At 36.5% G+C, this 25,908-nt stretch overlaps 1 protein-coding gene across 1 annotated transcript in view; it reads right to left on the minus strand.

Moving 5' to 3' along the window:
• The window catches only part of LOC149087978 (arrestin domain-containing protein 3-like), a 65,949-nt gene that overhangs the window by 15,485 nt on the left and 24,556 nt on the right, over nucleotides 1–25,908 (minus strand). Inside the window, exon 2 of the mRNA XM_089243332.1 lies at nucleotides 11,133–11,264. Within this exon, the coding sequence (XP_089099458.1) occupies nucleotides 11,133–11,264 (132 nt within the window). The remainder of the gene's footprint in view (nucleotides 1–11,132; nucleotides 11,265–25,908) is intronic.

The raw sequence follows: 25,908 nt of genomic DNA on the forward strand, positions 1-25,908 counted from the left end.
GAGCTTAATTTTTAATTACCTTTAATTATTTCTGGATAATGAAAATGCTAAGTGATGATCGGGGTGAAAATATTTCATCGACGCAAACACGAATAATTAGGATAGAGAATACGGGACATCGCGAATTGAGTTAAAATAATAACAGATTATTTTTTAAACTGAAAATATATGATATATATCAGGGTTGGTGCACAACTTTTGGCTCCGCGGGCCGAATGCAGCCCGTTAAGGGCGTTCCGTTCAGCCCGCACAAAAGGTGTTCCGGTCGAAAAGTATCAATGCACTCAACAAGATAATTGCCTACGTTGACCATATTGGATTCATAAAATTTACCGGAAATCGGGATCCATAACGGATATCACCATTTGTAGCAAAACATTGTCAAAGGCTGGTAAAGTTTGCCAATAACAGACAAAAAATAAATTGTTGGGGGGCCAGTAAAGTTGCTAAAAATAGTCAAAGACGAGTAAAGTTGCCAATCACAGCAAATAAGTGTAAAAGACAACTGATGTTGTGAGCTACAGCAAAAAAAAAAAAAAAAAAAAAAAAAAATGTCAAAGGCAAGTTAAGTTGAAAATTTAAGCCAAAAATTGTCACAGCAAGTAAAAATATCAATTAGAGTGAAAAAAATTGTCTTAGGCAGATAAAGTTGCCAATTACAGCCAAAAAAATTGTCAAAGGCAAGTAAAGGTGCAAATTACAGTCAAATCGATTGGCAAAGCCAAGTTAAGTTGAAAATTACAGCCAAAACGATTGGCAAAGGCACATAAAATTGCCATCTGTCGTTAAAATTGCTGTAAAATTACCAATGGTGGGAAATAGAGTTACTGCAAGTCTACTAAAAATTCAGAAAAAAATGAAAGCAATACTTTTTCACATAATTTATGAAAATTCAGAATTTCAGAATTGATGAAAATTATGAATTTATTAAAGAAAAACTCCAGAATTAGTGGAAATTCGGAATTTCAGAATTGATGAAAATTTATTTCTTGAATTGATGAAAATTTATTTCTTGAATTGATGAAAATTTATTTCTTGAATTGATGAAAATTTATTTCTTGAATTGATGAAAATTTATTTCTTGAATTGATGAAAATTTATTTCTTGAATTGATGAAAATTTATTTCTTGAATTGATGAAAATTTATGTTTTCAGAATTGATGAAAATTTATGTTTTCAGAATTGATGAAAATTTATGATTTCAGAATTGATGAAAATTTATGATTTCAGAATTGATGAAAATTTATGATTTCAGAATTGATGGAAATTATGAATTTCAGAATTGATGGGAATCCAGAATTTTAAAATGGATGAAAATCATGAATTTCAGAAGTGATGAGAATCCAGAATTTCAGAATTTATTTATTTATGCAATACATTGTTGGCCCTGGGGCTTATACAGATGAAAAACCTAAATTTCAGAATGGATGAAAATCCAGAATTTCAGAATGGATGAAAATCCAGAATTTCAGAATGGATGAAAATCCAGAATTTCAGAATGGATGAAAATCCAGAATTTCAGAATGGATGAAAATCCAGAATTTCAGAATGGATGAAAATCCAGAATTTCAGAATTGATGGTAATTTATTAAAGAAAAAATTACAGAATTGTCGGAAATTCAGAATTTATGAAAGAAATTATTACTATACTGTAAGCACGGGATTCGGTGCGAACGCACCTTTCGCACACCCATGAGGACGGCTCTGCTCGACCGTGTACACAAATATGTGAAAATCGTGACAAAAAAGTTTTTTTATGTTTACTACGTATTTTTATATCCTATAACGACGTTATTATAGGGAATATAGTCTCCAGAAACAAATTGGATCCAAGGGAGAGGAAAATCGATTCCTTTTTTTTTTCCAGTTTCGGAAACAAACAAGTTCTTAACGTTGACATTTGGAACATTTTCAAACGGAAAATAAAATCCTTGTATCCGGTATAAAATACAGGAGAAAAAATCCCGATATAGAGTAACGAAAAGAAACTGTTTTTATTTTTGTTGCAACCAACTTTAGTTTCTTAGAAGCAATCATAAATATCGATTGTAAATTTTTTGTTTGTTCGTTACAAAATTCGATACTTGATTTTTTTATTAGTTGATCGATATGTTTTATATGAAGATAATAAAAATCGATGTAGTAAGTGTTATTGAGTAGCAGTTATTGTGTGTTGAGTATTTATGAACACGACGAAGTTTTTTTTTTCCTTCTAATAGTCTTCTATGTAAAACAAGAATAACGCAACGTGAAAGAATAAATTTCCAGGAATTTGGAAGGTACTTTTTTATCACTTTACTCTATACAGCAAGGATTTCTAACGCATGGCCCACGGGCCACATTTGGCTCTCGGAGTTTTTTGTCGTGGCCCTGAGCATTCAAAGCATAATTATAAAATTTACAAAATTATAATAATAAATAAAAAATTATAATTATAAAATCAATAACCCCTAATTCAAAGCATTACAAAAACGAATAATTCTAGAATAAATGAAAGAAATAATTTCTGAATAAATGAAAGAAATAATTCCAGAATAAATGAATAAATGAAAGAAATAATTCCAGAATAAATGAATAAATGAAAGAAATAATTCCAGAATAAATGAATAAATGAATAAATGAAAGAAATAATTCCAGAATAAATGAATAAATGAATAAATGAAAGAAATAATTCCAGAATAAATGAATAAATGAATAAATGAAAGAAATAATTCCAGAATAAATGAATAAATGAATAAATGAAAGAAATAATTCCAGAATAAATGAATAAATGAAAGAAATAATTCTAGAATAAATGAAAGAAATAATTCCAGAATAAATGAAAGAAATAATTCCAGAATAAATGAAAGAAATAATTCCAGAATAAATGAAAGAAATAATTCCAGAATAAATGAAAGAAATAATTCCAGAATAAATGAATAAATGAAAGAAATAATTCTAGAATAAATGAAAGAAATAATTCCAGAATAAATGAAAGGAATAATTCTAGAATAAATGAAAGGAATAATTCTAGAATAAATGAAAGAAATAATTCTAGAATAAATGAAAGAAATAATTCTAGAATAAATGAAAGGAATAATTGAAAGAAATAATTTTAGAATAAATGAAAGAAATAATTCCAGAATAAATGAAAGAAATAATTCTAGAATAAATGAAAGAAATAATTCCAGAATAAATGAAAAAAATAATTCCAGAATAAATGAAAGAAATAATTCTAGAATAAATGAAATAAATAATTTTAAAATAAATGAAAGAAATAATTCTAGAATAAATGAAAAGAAATAACTCTATGATAAATGAAAGAAATAATCAATTGGACAATTTTATGAAATTGTTATGTTGTAGAGAAAAGCTAACTATTGTAACAGTTGCTCTGAATAGTCCGAATTAAAAATCACTAATATGGAACATAAGTGTACCAGTGTATATACTTTATGTGTGTAATAAGTTAATTGAATACTTAAAGCACTTCGCTCAAGTCGTCACTCAGCTTAAGCCGTCATAATTTTTCGATGACGTGAGTGACTACCTATCGAAGTTTTACTATATTCGCAAATATGTTGTATAGGAAAAATTCTTTTGACTCTTGAAATAACTTGCGAACGAATAGATATAGATAGATAGATACCATCCATACCATCAAAAATACCATTTGAATACCAAAAACCACTCCTAGTCCCTAGCTCTTTGGACAGAGGCAGATTTATTGTTATAAAATTTTGCCGCCTTCACCCTTTTATATCCTAATTTTCTTAGCCACTCATTCCTAACATTTTCCGCCCTGGGCTATAGCCCACTAAGACCCCCCTCGTAAACACGCCACTGGTCATTATCTGATGTAAAAATAAAAATTAAGGCATTTCTCTGTAAACATCGCCAAATTGGAAGCCAACTTAGCGAAGTTTGGTGACAGCTCCGATGATTTGGTGACGTCGTGGTGCCAAAGAGACCAGGCCGGATAGTCGAAATTCTACTGTATATATCACTTAGATATAGTAAACCACTCGATTATATGCATAATATAACAAGTAAGGTAGAGATTAGATACAAAAAACAACATTCGTTTTCAACCCCCAATCGTAAAGAATGCCAATTAGTAAAATTCTTTTTTTTTTCCTATCACATATACCAAAAGACATTAATTCCGCAATATTTAGGTGAAAAATCCGCCGAGATATATATCCGTGATTCAATTTCTTGATTTTTTTGAAATTTTCTAATTCAATAGAATACGGAAATGACCGTAAAAAGTAACAAGAGAGTCAAGAATTTCAATAATCGGGTAAATCGATTTCACACAAACGCTGTTTTAGGTGTTATAGAGAGAGAGAGAGAGAGATGGTCTTGGGGGTGGGGAAGAGAGGGGGGGGGGAGGGAATCAGGGCAGTATTTTTTGGGCTATAGGAGCCTCGGGCGAATTAACAGGAATTAAATACGAAGTTTCTTTAGATTCCTTCTCTTGATGTATTATAATAATCTTTTAAAGAAAAATAGGTCTATATCCTTCCATCATTTTCTGAATTTCTGATGATATGAATCGATAAAAAAGATCGAATTTTTTTTTTTTTTTTTTTAGTACATTGGCGATTTCGCAAGTCACGTTCGGTCATTTCGCATGTCTCGGGATACTTCGCAGCTGTGATTCCATTTTCGCTCCTCTCTAATATCTTCAGCGTTATTACATCTCCTGGCGACATCCTATCTATGGATGGGAGGGATCCCTACGTGTCATTACATTTCCCATCAGCTGCACTAGTGATAGTTCCCGGGCTAGGAACATGCAGCTGTTACAAGCGGGTAATAACAATATCGGTAATACCTTTGCCTAGTAATGTATTTCAACTATCACAGCTGATATTCTCAGAAAGTTTTATATATGAAAACCCTCTTTTTCTAATAACATTTCCTCTTGTTGTGTAATAATCGTCTTTTATTCCCGTGTTCAGACATTCCTCTCTCCCCCCCCCCCCAAGGATAAAGATATAGGGATTTTTCTCTGACCAGGGATTATTAATCCGCCAATCATTAATCTTGTTTCTATTGTTTTAAGGAAACGAAACTAATTCGACATAAGATATCATGGAAACAAACTACAATACCGATACTGTGAAATCTCGGTATAACGATATTCTGTGAACTAAGAAAAAATATATCGTTGTAAAGCAGCCGAAACTCCAGCACGCATTCCAGTAGAAAGTATCAACACACTCGACGCGATAAATGCCAAGGCTGACAATTTTTCCTTCATAAAATTAACGGGAAATCAAGATCCATAAAGGGATATCACCAATTACCACAAAAAAAAATATATATATATATATCGAATGCAAGTAAAGTTGCCAATTATCGCAAAAAATTGTCAAATGCGAGTAAGGTTGCCAATTAAAGCTGAAAAATTGTCAGATGCGAGTAAGGTTGCCAATTAAAGCTGAAAAATTGTCAGATGCGAGTAAGGTTGCCAATTAAAGCTGAAAAATTGCCAGATGCGAGTAAGGTTGCCAATTAAAGCCGGAAAATTGTCACAGACTAGTAAATTTGCCAGTTACAGCCAAAGGTGTGTAAAGTTTAAAGGCTTTTTAAATATTTTTTGTGCACATTGAAATGGTAATATTTTTTGAAATTTTTCAAGACGTCACCTTGGGACCCTTTCTTTGTTAGATGTAAGGACATACGTCCCTTATTTTGGAGGAATGCCTCAGTTGTAGAGAAATATAGTGAAGTCTGCACCATTTACATTTTGAGGTGACAGTTGTCCGAGAAATACGTGTCCCGCACATTTTTGATTTTCGAAACTTGTTAACCCTACTCGAATGTCATTCGTTTTATAGGTTACCTGATCAAAAATTTGAAAATCACTGTTGTAAATTCATACTTGTGACGTCTCACAATTTTTGCGTTTTAGTCATTGCTGCCATCTATATTTTAAGTCAACTGTTAACGGAACACGTGTTGCGTATATGATGTGGAGACGCTGTGTTTAAGACAGAGTCAAATGAAATAATTTGCCGAATTCTCTCACTTAGACATTCAAATTTGCACGTTGATTGCTGTTAGTCACAGCTGTCCAAAAAATATGTGCGTGTGTCCCGCATTTTTGATTTTTAAAATCTCCGCGAGCCTACGCAAATGCCATTCAATTCAGTTCGATTCATCGGTCGATCGAAACTTTGGAGAAATCGTTGCTAAGCATCAATTCAAATTCATTCTTAAGGTGTCTTATACATTTTAAACATTGTCCAAAAGCCCCCCAAAACTATGCTGTAATGCAGAGCTTCCCAACGTAGGCTATCGCGCCCTGGAAGGGAGTGGGGAGGTTGGAATGGGTCCGGGGGTTGGTAGAAGGCTATAGGTTTAGTATAGGATTCTATCGAATGGCACAGTAGCGTACGCAGGGTTTTAGGGCTTTCTCGGGGTGGGGGATTAAGTTTTTTTTATAGCAAATATAAATCATGATCTTGCCCAGCCCCCCCCCCCCCACCCCCTTCAGTACAACAACGGCTTTTCGTGAGTTGTGGGGCAGTGGGGAAAAAAACTGAAGAAAGGGGTGACGGAACAACTGTTTGCGAAACTACTGTATGCTCATATATATATGCTCAACCCATGACCCGTGGGACAAATGTGACCCTCGGAGTCATCTGATGTGTCCCGCGACCTCCAAACCTGCATTTGTAAAAATGAAATAAACGGCACATTACCAAATCACATAAGTGGTCTGCGGCACATTTACATATCAATTAACTTTCACGCGACACTTTTTCAAACCAATGAGGAGGTCCGCATTTCCCGAAAGAAAGGCACCGATATACCCGAGTAAGCAAGCTCGCGACACTACAAATTCCCCTATCCACGCTTAGTTTGGACCCATATGGCCACAGTGATCTGTCCCGACAGTATATAAAGAAAAAAAAAAAAAAGAAAATCATCAAATTCAGAAATTCTGGGTACATTTATACAGTCGAATCCCGTTTTAACGAGTACCGTTATAGCGAAAATCTCGTTTTAACGAACACTTTTCTAATCCTCCAAATAAGTTTACATAGGAACAATGCTAGGTAACCTGGAATTCCTTTATAACGAAATTTCGTTTCAACGAAGTGATTCCTCCGGTCTCTTGGCGTTCGTTATAACGGGATTCGACTGTATATTATTCCTCCCACACGCGCAGAGACCGATCCGTCGATTCCAATAGAGGGAGCAGAAGCTCACACAAAATCTCAACACAAGGATCCAGAAAAAATGGGATCGAATCCTGAATCCGAATCAGAATCAAATCTTTCATTGTTGGTTACGTTGGAAGGTTTTGCGTGTGTGTGTGTTTGTTTTATTTCCGTCCATCTGGTTGTTGTATAGTAAGATCATCCCATAACAAATATGTTTCATTTAAAAAAAGACTGCCCACGGCATTTTTTTAAGGGGAGTAAAAATCCGAGGTTTTATATAGACTGAATTTCTGTATTTGTTCTTAGTACATACCGTCTAGACGGTTTTTTACTTACCTGCGATTTCAATGCAAACAGGAAAAGCAATGCATCAGGCAGAGTAAATATAGTCTTAACTCTTTCCTGTCTAGCTGGGGGGAATTGCGATGTCTTCCAGGCCATTTTTATAAGGAATTCAAACTGAAGAGACATTTAAAATAACGGGGGAATTTAAAGGGGCATTTACTCAGGACATTGTGCATAGTTACGGGGGTGGGGGCTTTTAGCGGGTGGGGATAGGCAAAGTTGAGGAATGAGGGGTCGAGAATATGTTAGTAGAATGAGTGAAGGGTGGTATAAAATTTGTGTGGGGGCCATTCAAGTATTACGTAAGCAGATTTTCAGCCATTTTTGCCCCCCCCCCCCTTGTCAGTAAAACAATGACCCCCCCCCCTCCTGTTAGCGAAATTTTTAGCTAGAAAAACTGAGCTAGAGACAGAGAGGGACTCGGTCAATAAGCGATCACAGCGACCTAAAGAGGTCCCCAAGAAGGGAAGGCTCACTCAACTCTAGCCCAGGGTAGTAAGCGCAGGTCCCCATAGTGATGTGTCAGGATGGACGATTTATTGTGTAGATTCGTTGAATCGTTCTGTATTTTACACAGACCTATTTTTTTTTCCATGTAATTCGTCTCTTCAGCCCAACCTTCGTTTCCGGATCCGTGCCAGGCCAAGGGTTACAGAACTCAATCTTATTTGTAGAAGTTTTGTTCAATTATAAGTTGAATTTCGACTAAATCTAACTAACGAGTAGAAAGTGTCTTTGTGGCCATTCAAGTATTACGTAAGCAGATTTTCAGCCATTTTTGACCCCCCTCCCCCCCCCTTGTCATAAAAAGTCAGCAAATCCAAACTCCCCCCCCCCCCTCGATGCTAACGTAGTACTTGAATGACCCCTAAGCAGATTTTCAGCCATTTTTGGCCCCCCCCCTTGTCAGCAAAAGTCAGCAAAACACTGACCCCTACCCCCTTCCCCCGTCAGCGAAATTTCGTCAGCAGCTTAGAATATTTCATATCTTTAAAAAGGGGTTGTTGATGACGTAAGCAACCTTTAACCCCCCCCCCCTCTTGCCATCAAAAGTCAGCAAATCAGAAACTCTCCCCCACCCCCTAGATGCTGACGTAATACTTGAATGACCCCTTCCTCCTGCAGCTTAGGGTACGATGAGGAAGCCCCAAGAAAATATGGTTCAAAGGAAGGCCATGGGCTGAAAAAGGTTGAGAAAATCGGGTGGACAGAGTATATGAAATCATCAACCACCAACAAAAATATCAATCCTGGTGAATCTAATTTCATGGTATTTAGTGTTACACCACGTCCGCGACGAAAACACGACTCTTTTGAACGTAAATTAGCGGAACACGAGTCATTCACTAGATGTTTTCCCACAAAGTACTGCACGTGCGGAGGGGGGGGGGGATTCGCACTGAAATCGTACCCTCCCGAGGACATCGGCACATACAACGCGTGTGTATATTTATACGAATCCCAGGAATGAAAAGATTAACAAAGTTTCCTTCCCGGAATAATACAAAACTCATACGATTCCGTATCGTGTTAATGTCAAGACGGACACGCATGTATGAGGGCGGGCACATCCCCCCCCCATTAATAAACACGTTTGAATGTTTTCGGAGAAAATTTCCAGTTCCCGAAAGGATCAACAGAGGGGGGAGGGGAGAGGAAATAAATACTAGGAAAAGTATTATTTTCCGAGCGGGAGTTTCCACATTCAATAACGTTGCAAAAGAATTGACTAGAATAGTCTCGACATCAAAGAGATTTCCATCGTCGGAGACAAGGGGCTTGTTAATGCGTACTTGTTTCCAGAGGCTCTCAAGACTAGTAATTTTTCCACTTCGCGAGCTAATTAGTTTTAACGCTAATGTGTGTGTGTGTGTGTTTTTTTTTAAATTTTAAGAGCATTATGAATATTGTTTTCTGGAAATCATTAGGAAAATATTTTCTTTTACAGGATAAGTTATTGCTTTAAAAATGAATAGTTAAAATGAAGTGTGTGCACACACAGGCACAATAATCAGTATTGAAATAACACATAGATAAATGACTTATTAATATTTATTAGCAAACTCAATCAATTATATATATATGCATAAAATTGGATTGGATTTTGAATTTATTGGCGTAAATGCATAGAATTGATTTTCCGTCTGTGTTAGTATGTTGACGTAATACTTGAATGACCCCTAAGCAGATTTTCAGCCATTTTTGACCCCCCCCCTTGTCAGTCTGTATGTCTGAGTGCGGGTGTGTGTATGTTCTCTGTATACAAACCTACAATTTCAGACCGATCGTCGCCAAGTTTTGTGTACAGGGTGTCCCGTAAGTCTTTATCTCATCAACCGTTCGTCGTAGAGGTATGGTTCCAGTTTAAAAAAAATGCTCAAAATGTGTTCAGAAATCACCCTGTACCAGTTTTGAGAGTGGGAATACAGTATTTCACACAAAAGAAGCCGCTGTGGTGGTCGAGTGGTCATAGGGACGTCCCGGGTTCGAACCCCACCGTCGCCACAGTGGTGGTCGGCTGAAGTTGGTTTTCCTGTTAGCTCTCAACTTCAAGGCGAGCCGATCTCCCATTTAAAAAGTCTCGCCACAACGTCACAGAGAGCAACAGTCCTACAAACAGTACAAATATTCAGTCACTACACATCACTCACTTCACTTCTGAGATATAGATGCAGCACTGAAAAATCATACACAACACTAGATACGCATTCAGACTGTTAGGTACACGCACACGCACTTACACTTCCGGCACAACTCACTAGGTAGTAAATCGCCCATAGATGGCAATAGACCTGAGTTGTGCTCGGTTTGAAAGACAAAAAAAGAAAGCACTGAAAAATCAAACACAACACTATATACGCATTCAGATTGTTAGGTACACACACAGTTACACTTCCGGCACAACTCACTAGGTAGTAAATCGCCCATAGATGGCGATCGACCTGAGTGTCGTGCTCGGTTTGAAAGAAAGAAAAAGTATGTCACAAAATACATAAATTAAAAAAAAATCTAAATTCTTATACGGGTGTCGCTGTCCTCTAACTTCCAATTGAAAAGTTGTTGCTCTCCTATAAGCCCAACAAAAGAAATTCCCCGTTCCTGAGAGCAATATTCGGTGGAATATTAAGATTTCAAAATAGGAGAAAACTTGAGACAGAACATCGTAAATGAGGGAAAGAAGCGTTGCCCTTAGTTTATTGGTCTTCTTTGCCAACTTCCCCCCCCCCCCCATGTTTGAATGCACATATTTCAGGGAATTGGCACTTAGAAACGAGTAATTTGTTTTATTGCCGCAGAAGAGACAAGACAACAATTTTCCAACTGGAAGTTAGAGGACGGGGGGGGGGGGAACCGTATAAAAATTCGGATTTTATTTTTTATTTTGTCACACACTGTATTTTCACTCTCAGAACTGGTACAGGGTGATTTCTGAACACAGTTTGAGCATTTTTTGAACTGGAACCGTACCAATACGACGAACGGTTGGTGAGACAGAAGCCGCATCAGCACTTATAGGACACTCTGTTAATACGAAATAGGGCCCCGAGACTTGAACGATGGGATACTTTAAAATTTCATTAACCGAAGTTCAACTGTATTATAATTGATTAACTGATTGATAATTACCTCCTCTATTTTGCGATTCACCTAATAACTTCATCCTGAAATCGATGTAATTCTCCTTGTCGTTGTAGTTGCTGCCACTGCCTCTGTCACTGAGACGTACGACACCTTCACCGACTATATGGAAGTATAATCCTATAAAGGGAAAAAGAAAGTCCTATATATATATATATATATATATATATTCAATTTTTATATGGAAAAAAAATCAACTCATTCTTGTTCGTTTTGATAGCTTCATAATGCCAAAAGTTGCAAGTGCTCTGCACAGTGGCATGCAAAAAAAACAGTGAAACCTCCCAACAACGGCCACTAACCGGACCGTGAAAATGTGGCCGCTATTTAGAGATGGCCGTTAATGAGGACAAAACTTTCATTTCTGAAAAAAATTACCTAAAATTTGTGATCTATGTAAATTGATAATCAGTTCTGTAATTGATTACGATAATTATATTAGGAATGCATGTGGTTATATATATTGCCACTGTAATGTTATTACAATTTATTGACGGTGCCGCAACCATGGCGGACCAGGCGAGTCCACTTTATCGCACACCAACTCCAGCCATACATCGCCTACTATAGTTTGTTTCAGGTTAACTTTGCAGTGGAGAGAAAGGTAGGGAGTGTATTCCTTAGCCGCAAAATATAGTTCCCATACATCGGAGGTTTCTGACGATCATTTATATAGAATATTTCAAATTTTTTTATGATTTCGAAAAAGATACTGAAAATATACCGTTTTGAACCAATGTATATCTGTTTAAAATCATTAAATTAGAAAAAATATTGGTTACCATTATCAAAAATCCATGGCGAGCTCAAGAACATTTTGGCGCGATTTCCAAGAAATTTTCCCCGCCAATATTACTATCGTGCTTTTTTTTTTTTTGATTGCACAGTTATATATATATATATTATATCGTCAGTTTGTTGAATTTTTTCCGATATAATTTTTCATTCAGTTTTGCATGTAGTTATAGGCCTACACACCCAGACGAATATTCAATCAGGTTTTTTTTTCTCGCGAAAATAACCTCCAACGAATTCAGATATTCATTCACAGATAACAGGAAGTGTCCCTCTTTCACGACAGCGCCGATACCGTTGTGAGAGGCTCTCTTTATGGGGGTAGGTTGCGGTTTCAAACCACCCCCCATTTTTTTTTTATATCTATTTCTTGCCGTATTCGTAGGATAGGGGTGGTTTCTGAATTCCAATAGCCGATAGCGGAGGGTGTTGACATAAGTAATGTCTCTTTTGTACCCACACCAACACGCCATCTTCTCCCCCACAGCAGAGGCTGTTCTTCCAGATGCCCCTTCGGTGTCTCTCCAGATAAATATAAATAAGCAAGAGAGAGAGAGAGAGAGAGACCCACAATGGTTTAGGCTTGCAGTGTATTTTTTTCTTCTGTGACAGTTGTATTTTTCTTTTCACCAGAGATAGACACGCTAAAACGTTCTAACGTTCTCCGTTCTTTTTGGCAATAATGCATAAAGCACGTTATTGAAAAAGAAGAGGAATTTTGGATTGCAGGTGGCTTGATGGAGCAACAACAATTAATAAGTAATAGAGAATCAGATAGATCTACAACGTGAAGTGAGGATTCCATAGAATGGGAATCCGTGAAAAATGACTAAAACTGTAGTGATAACAAGTGGCATCGACGTATATGCGTTCGGGTGGGTGAGCGACGGAAATTTCGGCAAGAAAAGTGAGTAAAAGAACTCTAAATTTTTCCGTATCATTTTTATTATTATTTGGGGCTATTCCCAAATTCAAACGTGAAAACCGGGTTAATAGGAGTTACTAAGATACTTTCAATAAAAAAAAAAATGATTTCAAAAACCGCCCTTTAATTTCTGAAAGTATCGACAATGATTTTTTTTTTTTTCATTAGCTAATTTTTTGTTACTAACTGATTGCAATTTTTTCTACAAGCATTCATTACGTTACACGTAAAAAATATTTTTTTCTGCGCGATTGGCGAGAATCAGCCAGACCTTACCGAGGCCGCGCATCGATACATAGGTTAAGAGGCTTTCGTTGTCATAGCAACGAGTAATGCGGTTCCCTCGTAGCTTCCTCTTCACTGCAAAGTTAACCTGAAACGGACTATAGTGGAGTTAGATGGGAAAATGAAGGCGCCATCTATCGGTGGTCACCCCAGGCTAGATAGGTAAAGAACTTTTTCTGATGTTATTTTGGCTGGATTCGAACTCATGGACCTTGACGGCAACCTCCATAGTGGAAGACGGGCATCTTACCACTGCGCCACTCGGCCGCCCCCAGTCGAGTTTGGTACTCCGGGTGCCGGAAAGGAGGCGGTACAATTTCTTTTACGAGTCTTATGTCCTAAATGGACGTTGTTCGGAGATTATCTGTAATGCAGGGCCGTAACTAGGCTAGGGCAACCGGAGCACTGACCCAAGACCCCGAGCCGAATGGGGAAGGGGGGGGGGCCACAAAAAATATACACTTATTTTGCAACCTTGGGCCCCAGGGGGCAGAAAAAGTCCGCCCCGGGGTCCCTGAAAAGGTACGCTACGTCCCTGCTGTAATGTCAAGTATATGGGGACGCCGTTCGGTTCCAACAAAATGCGGCCGTTGTTCGGGGGTTTCAACCTCTTCTAAAGAGGTTTTACAATGTAAACAAAAAAAAAAAATTCACATATTTCAATCTTTATATGGAAAAAAATAATAATTAACTTATTCTCGTTCATTTTTGATAACTTAAAAAACGCCAAAAATTGCAAGCGATGCCAAGTGGCAACACCTCGTTACCCCACAAGTGGAGCAAGACGAGTTATTAATTAATTATTAATCTATATATATAAAATTGATTTTCTGTGTGTGTGTGTGTGTGTATGTTCTCTATACAAATCTACAATTTTAGATCGATCGTCGCCAAATTTTGCATATATACCAAATGGGACCCGACTTGAACGATAGGCTACTTTAAAATTTTGTCAGAGCAGGGCAAATGCCCCAAATGGGCAAAAAACTGTCCGGCAACAATGGTTTTTGGGCCTCAACAATCACTTTCCGAACGTTTACTTTGGTTACCGTGGTTCCCTAGCAATGCGTTTCAGACGTGTATATGCCTTTACAACGGTTTGTCACTTCTTTAATCCTGTTAGTATATGCATGATAGTTTATGCCTTTATAATGGTTTGCTACATTTTCAATACTCTCAATAATGAGGCTTTTTGAATAGACGTCATAATCATCACCAGCATCGCTTTGAGGATCAGGAAAAGGGTGATCCTCATAGAAATTAGTGCAAAAATTGCCGATTTTAATGTAGAAATGCGGAAATTTGGTGGGGTTTTCCACTACATCAATAATTTTAAAAATTGTATTAAATACTCGATTTTTGAAATATTGAGTTCGCTTAGAGATATACGAAGCCCAGGAGATTAAATATGATGTAATTAATTAGCCGGATCTACTGTTGAGTTGGATATTCATGCAATAACATTGATTTCAACTTTTTATTTATATCTTCTCAAGCATGAAAACTAATGTCTCCGTATTGTCTTTTAATATTCAACTGCATAAATTCATATAGTTTAGGTTGCTTTAAAATTAATTATGCGCCCGTAAAAAGTACATCGAAAAACTCCACAGCTTTAATTAAGCATTTTTTGAAGCAGAAACGGGCAGAGATGGATAACTTGAAGTTCAAAAATGGGAGGGGGGAATCGAAATACCTAGCGCCCATCAAAAAAAAAAAGGGGGTGGGGACTATTCATTTCCACGTTTCTTTAAATTTAGATTTGTTTACTTCATGAGTCTCGCAGGAAGTCGCCATATTGGGTAACTTTGGACACGGTATGCATGTCCTTCAAAGAAAAGCGAGGTATCACGTGATCCAAACAACCTCATTGAAGAAAACCCGGGCAGCGCCGGGTATTGTAGCTAGTAGAAAAATAATCCTAAGTGGAATTAAATAAAACAAAAAATAATACAGGAAAATTTCTCTCCCGAATTCCATGATCCCGAATATTTTTTCCCCCTAACGAATAATGCACGAAATCTTTTTTCCTATCGATGAATGATTAAACTTTAGTCATTATTACGCTTCGATAAAAAAAAAAGAGATAAGTATTGTCACTATTTATCCAGTAAATTGATTCCGTAACTCGAGTGATTAAAAGCGATTAATGTGAAATCGAGTATAACTAGCATTAATCAATCGGGAAAATAAATGAAACGTGATATTATAAATATCAAACTCAATCAAAAATTATTTTCACGTTAATTATCTTTTTTTTTCTTCTAATTAATTATTAACACAGTTGTGTAATTATTTTCTAATCAATACGTTAAGTGAAGGTTTTTAAAAATTCGATCCTTTTTAGTGCTTTTATTGCGTTTTATCATTGTATCAGGAATGGGAAAAAAAGTATTTTCCTAAGGGATTTTATGGAGAGATGATATTTTAATTGGAGAGATTAATTAATACCGAGATTAATTAATCCGGTAATTATATATGTAATATTTTTATAACCGTTCACGGCTGTGGTTTATTTCCATAACGACAACTTTGCACGTTTTGATCCTCTTCACCGGCTGAATTTCAGTTGGAATTTTATATTGATAAATTTCTAACGCTGATAATTGATTATATTCAGTGCTACTAATATTTGATGATCAATGAATAATGATAAAACTCTAACAATGATAATTGATTATACCAAGTTCCGAGTTCTAAGAATCACTTTTCGATAAATTTCGATTACGATTTCTTTTCGGTGAATTTTTTTAAATCCGTATTGATAAATTTTAATTATGATAACTTCTTTTCCATAAATCTCAATGATGATACTGTAGTTTCTTTTCCATTAGTTTCGATTATGATAACTTATTAGCCATAATTTTTTGTTATGGCGTTTTGATAAATTTCGATTATAGTAATTTCTTTTCCATAAATTCAAATTGTGAGGATATCCTCTCCATTAATTTCAATTATGATAATTTCTTTCCCATCAATTTTGATTATGATAGTTTAATTTCTGTAAAATTCTGTTAGTCCCTTTTGATAAATTTAGGTTATGATATTTTTTTTTCATAAATTTGGATTATGATAATTTCTTTTTTCATAAATCTGGATTATGGTGATTTCTTTTCGAGAAATTTTGATAAGGATAAGCTCTCTTCCATAAGTTTTGATTATGATAGTTGGGGCCAGGTCGCCTAAAGTACCAAAAGATGTATCGCGAATTCGAGTTTTATCTGTCAGAAAATTTTCCTGACACAGGGGTACAACAAAAACGGCGATATGACCGCAGAAAAAATTGCTACCACAGGGAGTCCCCCCATCGAGGGGTTAGCGCACCAACCTCTCGATGAGTATAAAAAAACAATCCTGCCGTTCGGAATCTGCAATAAGTTGTAGGTCTCGGTCTAATTAGCCCTCGTGTGCAGAAAATGACAGTGGTGCGACAAAAACGATCAATGATTATGATAGTTTTTTTCCAAAAAAAATTTGTTATGGTATATATACAGTCAAACCTCGTTAATGCGTCACTCTTGCGAGAGCAAAAATATGACTTAGTAAGCGGAGTGACTCGTTAAACGGAGTAAGCCATAGCTGTGCCAATTCCTGCCAGAGGACAATTGGGACTTCCAGAAACTGACCCGGTAAGCGGAGTGACGTGTTAACCGGGTGACGCACTAACGAGGTTTGACTGTATATATATAATTTCTTTTCCATAGATTCCAATATGACTATTTCTATTCCATCAGTTTCGATTACGATAATTCATTTTCCATTGATTTCGATTATGATAATAAATTTTTCCATAAATTTTGATTGATTACGACGATTTCTTTTCCATTAATTTCAATTTTTCATCATCGGAATTAATAGTCATCTCTCCCACGGAATATCACAAGAAACCATCATCATACGCATGAATGCCTTTTTCTTAAGAAACCCGGAAGAAAAATCAAGTCTTAAAAAGACGTGTCAGTAAAAGCATTCATTACCTTCTCTGTTATCGTTGTTATCATTATCTTTTTTTTCATACATGTCCCAAATAACACGAAGATCATGAATGCCCAACCATCCATGATCAGTTATCCTTGCGTATCGTAATAACGGAATTTTTCCCCCCCGGAATACAACCGTGGCCATAAAAAAATATCCATTCAATCCATTCAACGCCTTTCTAGATGGAGGAGAATTACCCGGGTACGAAAGTTCATGAAAAAGATGGATTCCTAGTCCATCTAAAAGTGACGGCGGACCATTATATATATATATATTCTTAGCATTGTTCAGCCTGTGACCTTACCATGCTAACCATGCTCATACCATTACCAGTGAACAACCAGAAGAAAAAAAATGGACATCCCGTGCAGATGCTGTTTTCTTTTCCCTCTTTAAGTCCATCTATAAAATTCCTTGATGATAATGGGAGTAGACATAAAAAATGAAAAATCCATTTGTTCCACGTCCTTGATGGCAGTATTTGACCTCAAGGGTGAAATACCGTAAGGACTAGGAGAAAATAAAACGTGTGTTCAGTACGCGTGTCTGTTCCATTGTGGAGATTTTTCCTTCAGTGGATGCTTTATTGCAGGGGGGTGCACAACAGTTTCAGTCCGCAGGCCGAATGAGGACTTCTAAGGGGTTCCATCACAGAGTAAGAATAATATATCTTTAGTCTACGGGTTCCATCCTGCCTGCGAAAGTTTTCCCTGGTAGAAAAGTACCAAGACATGCAAGCCTGACCATATTTATTTCATAAAAATACGGGTTATCGCCATAGAAAAAAAAAATTGTCGAAGGCAAATAAAGTTGCTATTTACTGCCGAAAAAATTACGTAAACTGGCACGGCAAAAAAGTATGGCAAATGAAGCTGCCGTTCAAAGCAAAGGAAATTTATCCAGTAAAGTTGTCATTTACAGCCGAAAAAAAGTGTCTAGGGCGAGAAAAGTTACAATTTATAGCCGAAAAGTTGTCAAGGGAAAGTGCAGTTGTCATTTACAGCCAAAACAATTGACAAGAGCCATTAAAGTTGTCAATTACAGCTAAAAAAAAAATACAGAAAGGCAAGTAAAGTTGTCATTTATAGCCGAAAAAATTGTCAGGGGCCAGTAAAAGTTGCTATTTACAGCCAAAACTATTGTATGAATGACACATTTTGTGCTGTGAAAGTAATTAAATTTTTTGCGATATGAAAATTTTTGAAAAAAAAAACCAATAGGACTATATTTTTGAATTTTACAGGAGAGAGGGGGCGCCGAAATTGACATTCTGTTGCTTCCGGCAGTTAGCGGGGCATCAATCACCACAAGTGGTCCACTGTGCATTGACCTTCACTGCATAAGAGTCCGCGACATCGAAAAGCTTGTGGAAACATTGGCACAGAGCAGGGAAGGGGGGGGGGGAGGTTTGAAACCCGCGGCACGCCATAGTATCAGGAATGGCACGCGAACGCATTTCGAAAATTGAAGAAATTCTATTCCATTTTTGAATCAAAGAAATTCTCTCTTTTAAACAACCCTTTTCTTATAAATGATGGTCATGTAGGCTGCTAAACTTATATTTAGTATGGTAGAAACTTTTAAAATAATAATTACTGTATACGATGACTCAAGTCTTAGAAATTTCTATTCAATGCGTTTTCTGTCCGGTTTTTTATCTTTGGACATAGTTGTTTGACGTTCCCATGTGTACAAGATTCAGGATCGTCAGCTTGGGGGGACGCATTGATATAATACAAACACACATTATTTATCCATGAACTCTTGGGGGGGGGGGAGGGTTAAGTATGCTGTGTCCTCAGGTTCCTGTGTCTATACTAGGATAGTATAGGTAACATTAGGTAGCTACCGATATACGTACATACACTGTGTGCATTGCGGTAATGGAATTGATGATTGAAAAATATATAAAAACAGTTCAGACCCCCAAAAGACTGACAAACCTGAACATTTTTACGAAAGTCAGAGCACAGTCGAACAATATTTTGCAGGAACGGAGAGAACGCTCGTGCGCCGTAAAAACGGGACGTATGGTCTGCATGTTAAAACTCATAAAGTGGCGCACGTTAATGGTTACGTATCGAAAACGATTTTTATTGTGGCATGGCTTGGAAAAAAGGTTCACCACCTCTGGCATAGAGGGTTGGTAACCGATGGCCAGTGCCGTAACTAGCCATTCCTGTGCAAGAATTTGCATTTAGGCCCCTTCTGGCCCATTCTTTGGTCCAGTAGGGTCCTAAATGAACTGCCCACTCTGCCCCCCCACTTCCAAACGGGTCCTGTGCGGGTGCACCTGCCTAGTTACGGCACTGCCGATGGCGGTAGGGAAGAAAAAGGCGCTTCACGCACCCCCTAAGCATTGTAAATAATTTTATAATTATTACCGAAAAAAAAAAAAAACAATGGCTAGGATAGCGGTTCCATCACAATAATAATCATGACCTTTATTTTCTTATCCATGGAAAAAAACAAAAAACAAAAACAAAAAAAAAACCAACGGTAATAGCTACCAATATTCTCGGACAAACTGACCCTTACGATATTGTTATTACTGCTATCTCTTTGTCTTTATCCCATCCCTATTATCACAAGAACAGCAATAACAAAAACCAGAACCATCCAATTATAATGTTGCTACTGCTGCTGCTGCCGAAGCTACTCAATTTCCGTAAAGAAAATAGACTCTTCTTTCGGTGGAGATTTCATTGTATTGCATTGTCTTGTGTTATATCTTGTCTCATTTCCAAGGTAATTCTTATTTCTTTTAAGAAAGGGCAGAATAACCTTGAAAAAGGAAAAAGGCAAATAAAAGAACTGCGAATAAGAGCAAGGTATCTTCTTTGTACAAAGAAAAGACCATTAAATTCTCTATTTTTCGCAGCGGTTTCTTGGAATTCCGTGAGTAAAAACTGAATTCGGAATATTTTCTATAGGACTATACAGTATGCGTGTGTAACATTCTTCTTGTGGAGATATCATAGGAAAAATTTGGCAGGGTGGGGGAAAGAAGCTTATTGCCATTTTCGAAGAAATATCTTGTGTATTTTTCATTTCCAGAGTTATACGTCCCCAGTGGACGGATTTTCTTCAACTTACTGGATATTCCGCTATTTCTTTTCGGGTATTTTTCTGTGACTTAGTTCATCAAAAATCACGAGAGGACATGTCCTAAAAAAAAAAAGAGGAATTGAGACGATAAACCGGGACGTGACCGTCATATATTTTTGTGGCCGAGCGAGAAATCTTACGTCAATGGCGATGTTTGTATGAGTCGGTAGTGGCTTTATGGAAGATTATGAACAGGAAAAAATCTCCTTCTATAGTATGTTTTACGTTGAGGAACTGATGTTCTTAGAATCAAGATATTGATCATTGGAAAATTGAAAAATTATCTGAATGGAACTAATAACTTTTTTTTAAAGGAATTTTATATCCGAAAATAGCCATATTATCTTCATAGCCATATTATCTTCATAGCCATGTATATCTTCATCAAGGTCACGAATGAATTATCTGGATTCGTTCCAGGGAATAGTCTTTGATAATCTTTGAGTGATTCAAAAAAATTACCTTTTCCATTACTCAGTGGTTTCCAAAATTCTTGTTTTTAAGGAAAAAAAAAAGGTAATTTGAATCAGAGATAATCAACAACCATTCGCATTTCTTGGAAGAAATGGAGATAATTCAGGACATTCGTGACGTTCAACACGGCTATTTTCTTATCTGAACTTCTTAAAGAATTATGTGCCAAATAAGGATGAAATTGGACAGGGGGAGAAGAAATTATGGGCCACTTACAAAATCATATTGTATTTGATGGGAAAAAAAGACGAAAATGGCGAATATGTGAGGTAATAAATGTATGTAAGAGTAATTGTATCATAATTTTAATAATGCAGTATACAAAAATTATCTTCAACGATTCCGGTAAATAGGGTATTACGAATTAAAATAAACTTCATTGGAAATACGGGGGTAGGGGGGAGAACGGGACATTTTTTTTTTCAAAATGAATCAGGGCTATCAAAAATACGGGTCATATTGCCACTCAAGTCATAATTTTACTGATGCGATCTATAAGTAATAAGAATTATCTCCATTAATATTAAAAATTCAAGTCAGATTCGTTGACAAAACGGGATAGTTTTATAAAATGTGATAAAAAAAACAAAAAAAACGGAGAAAATATGTCCCGTAAAATGCGGGTTAACGTGGCTACTTTCTGATCTAAACTTAAAAAATGTATGATGATTATGCTGACTGTATTTCATTCACGAAAATACGGATATCACCAATCCTTTCGAAAAATGGAGAAAAATTGTAGTGATTATCAATTCCTCCCTCGAAAATCAACCGTAGTGAGTATGGAACATATCCCGTAGCAATATAAATTTACAAGTTATAAAAATCATCTTCAACGATTTCAGTGAATGTTACAAATTGAAATAAGTTTCATTGCAAATATACGGGGCAAAACCTGACAACTTCACGAAAAAGTCGAGAAGATCAAATATACGGGTCATAATTGCCACACTAGTCATAATTATTCTGATGTTATTTAGAAGGAATAAAAAATTATCTCCACCAAGATTTTTTCGTTGAAAAAACGGGACATTATAAAAATAAAAATCAAAGAAAATATGGTAATATCCCTTAAAATGGCAATTGGCAATTCGGATATTTTCTGATATAACGTTTTTTTTTAAATTATGCTGATTATGCTCACCATATTTCATTCATGAAAATATGGATATCACTAATAAGCCAAAAATGGAAACAAATTGGCAAGTTTATAAATCCCCCCTCCCCAGAAATCAACCGTAGCTAGTACGAGGCTTAATAATTGTATTTAAAGTCATAATTATACCAATTTAATTTATAAAAATTATACTGTATATCTTCATCTGCGATTCCAATAAATTCACGAATTATATTAAGCATCATTGAAAATACGGGCAAAAACGCGAAAAATTTGAAAAACAACTAGTAATAATCAGAAATACGGGTCATATTACCACTTTAGTCATAACTATTCTGATGTGATTTAAATATTAAAAACTGTATAACTATATAAGAGATAGGCTAAATGTTCTTATTTATAGTTGTAATCATCAAAATATAATTTTGTAATTATCAAAATATAATTTTGATATATTGAAAATAATTTTAGTCTCTGACCTCAGAACAGAATGGAAATTCAAGTAGACTTCGTTGAGAATAAGAGAAAAAACGACATATTAAAAAAAAGTAGGAATGACCGAAATTACGTGAAAATACGGGAAGGTCCCGAGAAATACGGGACGTATGGTTATAAGAAATGAAATATCTATAAGAAATAAAAATTTACTTCATCAAGATTACAAATTCCATTGACCTTCCTTGCAAAAACGGGACATTTTTGGAAAAAAATATGAAAAATCCGAGAAAATATTAAAAATATCCCGTAAAATGCGGGTCAGATGGTCACGCTTGGCCTACGTATGACATGATCTTTCATCCACAACCCGATCGAAACTTTCTATCTTTAAAGAACCAGCACGTAAAATGGGACGCAGTCTTTGAATTGACCGGTTTTCTTTTTCAGCTGACCCTCGAGCAGGCCTTGTTTCTTTATATGGCCTAGTTTTCTCATTAGGATTTAGGCCATACCATTTTTATTCTTCCACTTTAGTTTTGTTTTCCTTCACACCCAACAGTTGTGCCGAATCTAACTAATTGAACCGATCCCTGGATTGTGATTAGATCGCCGGATCCCTAACCGCATTCAGAGATTGATTATTATCCAATAATAGCGTACGACACATCTTATTGTTTAGAAAATAATTTATATTGCATCGTCTCATTTGAATATGAAATGGATAATTTGCATATTTTTTCTATATAGGTTATCATTGATAAGGACAAATATTTATTGATGGTTTTTAACAATAATGTTCTAATAACAATGGTTTTCCGATGGAAATTATCTATTGAGTATCGCCGACAGTTTGATTTAGTCTCTGAAGAGAAAAAAAAAACACTCCGTGTTCTTAAAATACGGGACATTCCCGTTTTTTGGTGGCGATTTCGGCCGTCCTGATTTTTTAAAATATAAAAATGGTTTTCTTCAAAATTTTTACGAACTTTTTATGAATTTTTATTTCTTACTGAAATCAGGATAAAGGATTAGTCTTTCAGAGAGGAAAAAAAGGATAGTTTAATGCAGTGTTCTACGCTTTTGTACAACTACGGACCGGTGAAAATTGGCAAAATTATTTGTGAATCGGGGAGAAAAATATAAATGGGAGAAATAATTTGTGAACCGGCAAAGTAAATGAATATATAGGATATATAACGGTATAGACCGGTAAAAAAATAAGTAAATGAAGAGGAAAAGTAATTTGTGGACCAGCAAACAAATAAATGAATAAGAGAAACTATTTGCAGATCGGCAAAAGATAAATGCGGAAAATAATTTGAGTACCGGCAAGAAATAAATAAATAGGTGAAATAATTTGCGGATCGACAATAAATAAATATAGAGGATAAATAATCTGCGGACCAGCAAAAAATGAATGAGAGAAATAGTCTTTCGATATGGGGGATATAAAATTGGATAGAGGGAAAAATAATTTGAGTAAGAGCAAAAAATTAATAAATGAGAGAAATTACTCGCGGACCGGCGAAAAATAATTTGAGTTAGCGGCAAAGAATAAATAAAACATGCGAAATAATTTACGGATCGGCAGAAAATAAATATAGAGGGAGAATAAATTTGAGGACCTGCAAAAAATTAATAAATGAGAGAAATTACTCGCGGACCGGCAAAAAATAAACGCGAGAAATAATTTACAGTTTGTCAATAAATGAATAGGAGAAATAATGTTTGAGATAATATTTCGTCCCTGAAACTTCACCTGCCCTGACCGTATGAGTGATCGAGTAAGTGACCAAGATACCTAAGTGAGGTAAGTGACCAAGCAATTAGGTGAGTGGTTGTACTCGTGAGTGACTGTATGAGTGATGGAGGGAGTGTGAGTGACTGCATGAGTGATGAAGTGAATGGCCATATGAGTGATGAAGTGAATGGCCATATGAGTGATGAAGTGAATGGCCATATGAGTGATGAAGTGAATGGCCATATGAGTGATGAAGTGAATGGCCATATGAGGGAGTGAGGGAATGACCCTATGAGTGATCAAGTGATTGACCATATGAGTGAAACAAGTGAGTGAACATATGAATGACTTTATGGGTAATGAATGATCATATGAGTTTTCAAGTGAATGACCATATGAGTGGTCAAGTGAATGACCATATGAGTGGTCAAGCGAATGACCATATGAGTGGTCAAGCGAATGACTGTATAAGTGACTAAGCGACTGAGTGAGTGAGTGAATGACCATATGAGTGGTCAAGCGAATGACCGTATAAGTGACTAAGTGACTGAGTGAGTGAGTGAATGACCCTATGAGGGATAAGTGATTGACCCTATGAGGGATAAGTGATTGACCATATGAGTGAAACAAGTGAGTGACCATATGAGTGAAACAAGTGAGTGACCATATGAGTGAAACAAGTGAGTGACCATATGAGTGAAACAAGTGAGTGACCATATGAGTGAAACAAGTGAGTGACCATATGAGTGAAACAAGTGAGTGACCATATGAGTGAAACAAGTGAGTGACCATATGAATGACTTTATGGGTAAGTGAATGACCATATGAGTGGTCACGCGAATGACCGTATAATTGACTAAGCGACTGAGTGAGTGACCCTCTGAGTGATCAAGTGATTGACCATATAAGTGAAACAAGTGAGTGACCATATGAGTGAAACAAGTGAGTGACCATATGAGTGAAACAAGTGAGTGACCATATGAGTGAAACAAGTGAGTGTGAGTGACTGTATGGTTGAGTGAATAATCATATGAATGATCAAGTCCCACTCGGTCACGCACTTGGTCTGCTCAGCGGTCACTAACCTGATCACTAATGTAGTCGCTCACTTGGTCACTCATACGTGCACTTACTTGGTGAATCATACGTTCACTTACTTGGTGAATCATACGTTCACTTACTTGGTGAATCATACGTTCACTTACTTGGTAACTCATACGTGCTCTTACTTGGTGAATCATACGCTCACTTACTTGGTAACTCATACGTTCACTTACTTGGTAACTTATATGGTCACTCACCCACTCACTTCGTCACTCACACACACACACACACACACACAGTCGGGGCAGGCGAAATGTACCGTGGACGAAACTTCCGTAAACCAACCCGGTATTCCTTCCGCAAATGCCAATTTTGCCTACTCCCATGACGGCCACCCCCCCCCCCCCCATGCTTCAATCACTTCTCTTTACAGCATAAGGGGGGTCATTAAAGTATTACGTCAGCATCGAGGGGGGAGGAGGGGGTTTCGGATTTGCTGACTTTTGATGACGGGGGGGGGAGGTGGGTTTGAGGGTTGCTGCTTACGTCATCAACCATCCCTTTCTGAAGATATGAAATATTTGAGCTGCTGACGAAATTCTGCTGCTGCGGGGGGGGGGGGGTCAGTGTTTTGCTTAGTTCTGCTGACAAGTGGGGGAGGGGGGGGTGTCAAAAATGGCTGAAAATCTGCTCACGTAATACTTGAAAGGCCCCTAAACGATTTCGCAATTATAACTGTCTTTTGCACTCTATAATTTTTTATCATTAAGATTTAAAAATCTTTGAATTCCTAGAACACCTTAATACATTCCAGAAAGAAAAGGCAATACATCTACGAACGGTGTTTACAAAAACC

Source organism: Pholcus phalangioides, unplaced genomic scaffold, assembly GCF_987345545.1.
Source record: "Pholcus phalangioides strain wild (caught in Gottingen) unplaced genomic scaffold, Ppha-v1.0 ptg000003l_1, whole genome shotgun sequence".
NCBI classification, from domain to species: domain Eukaryota; kingdom Metazoa; phylum Arthropoda; class Arachnida; order Araneae; family Pholcidae; genus Pholcus; species Pholcus phalangioides.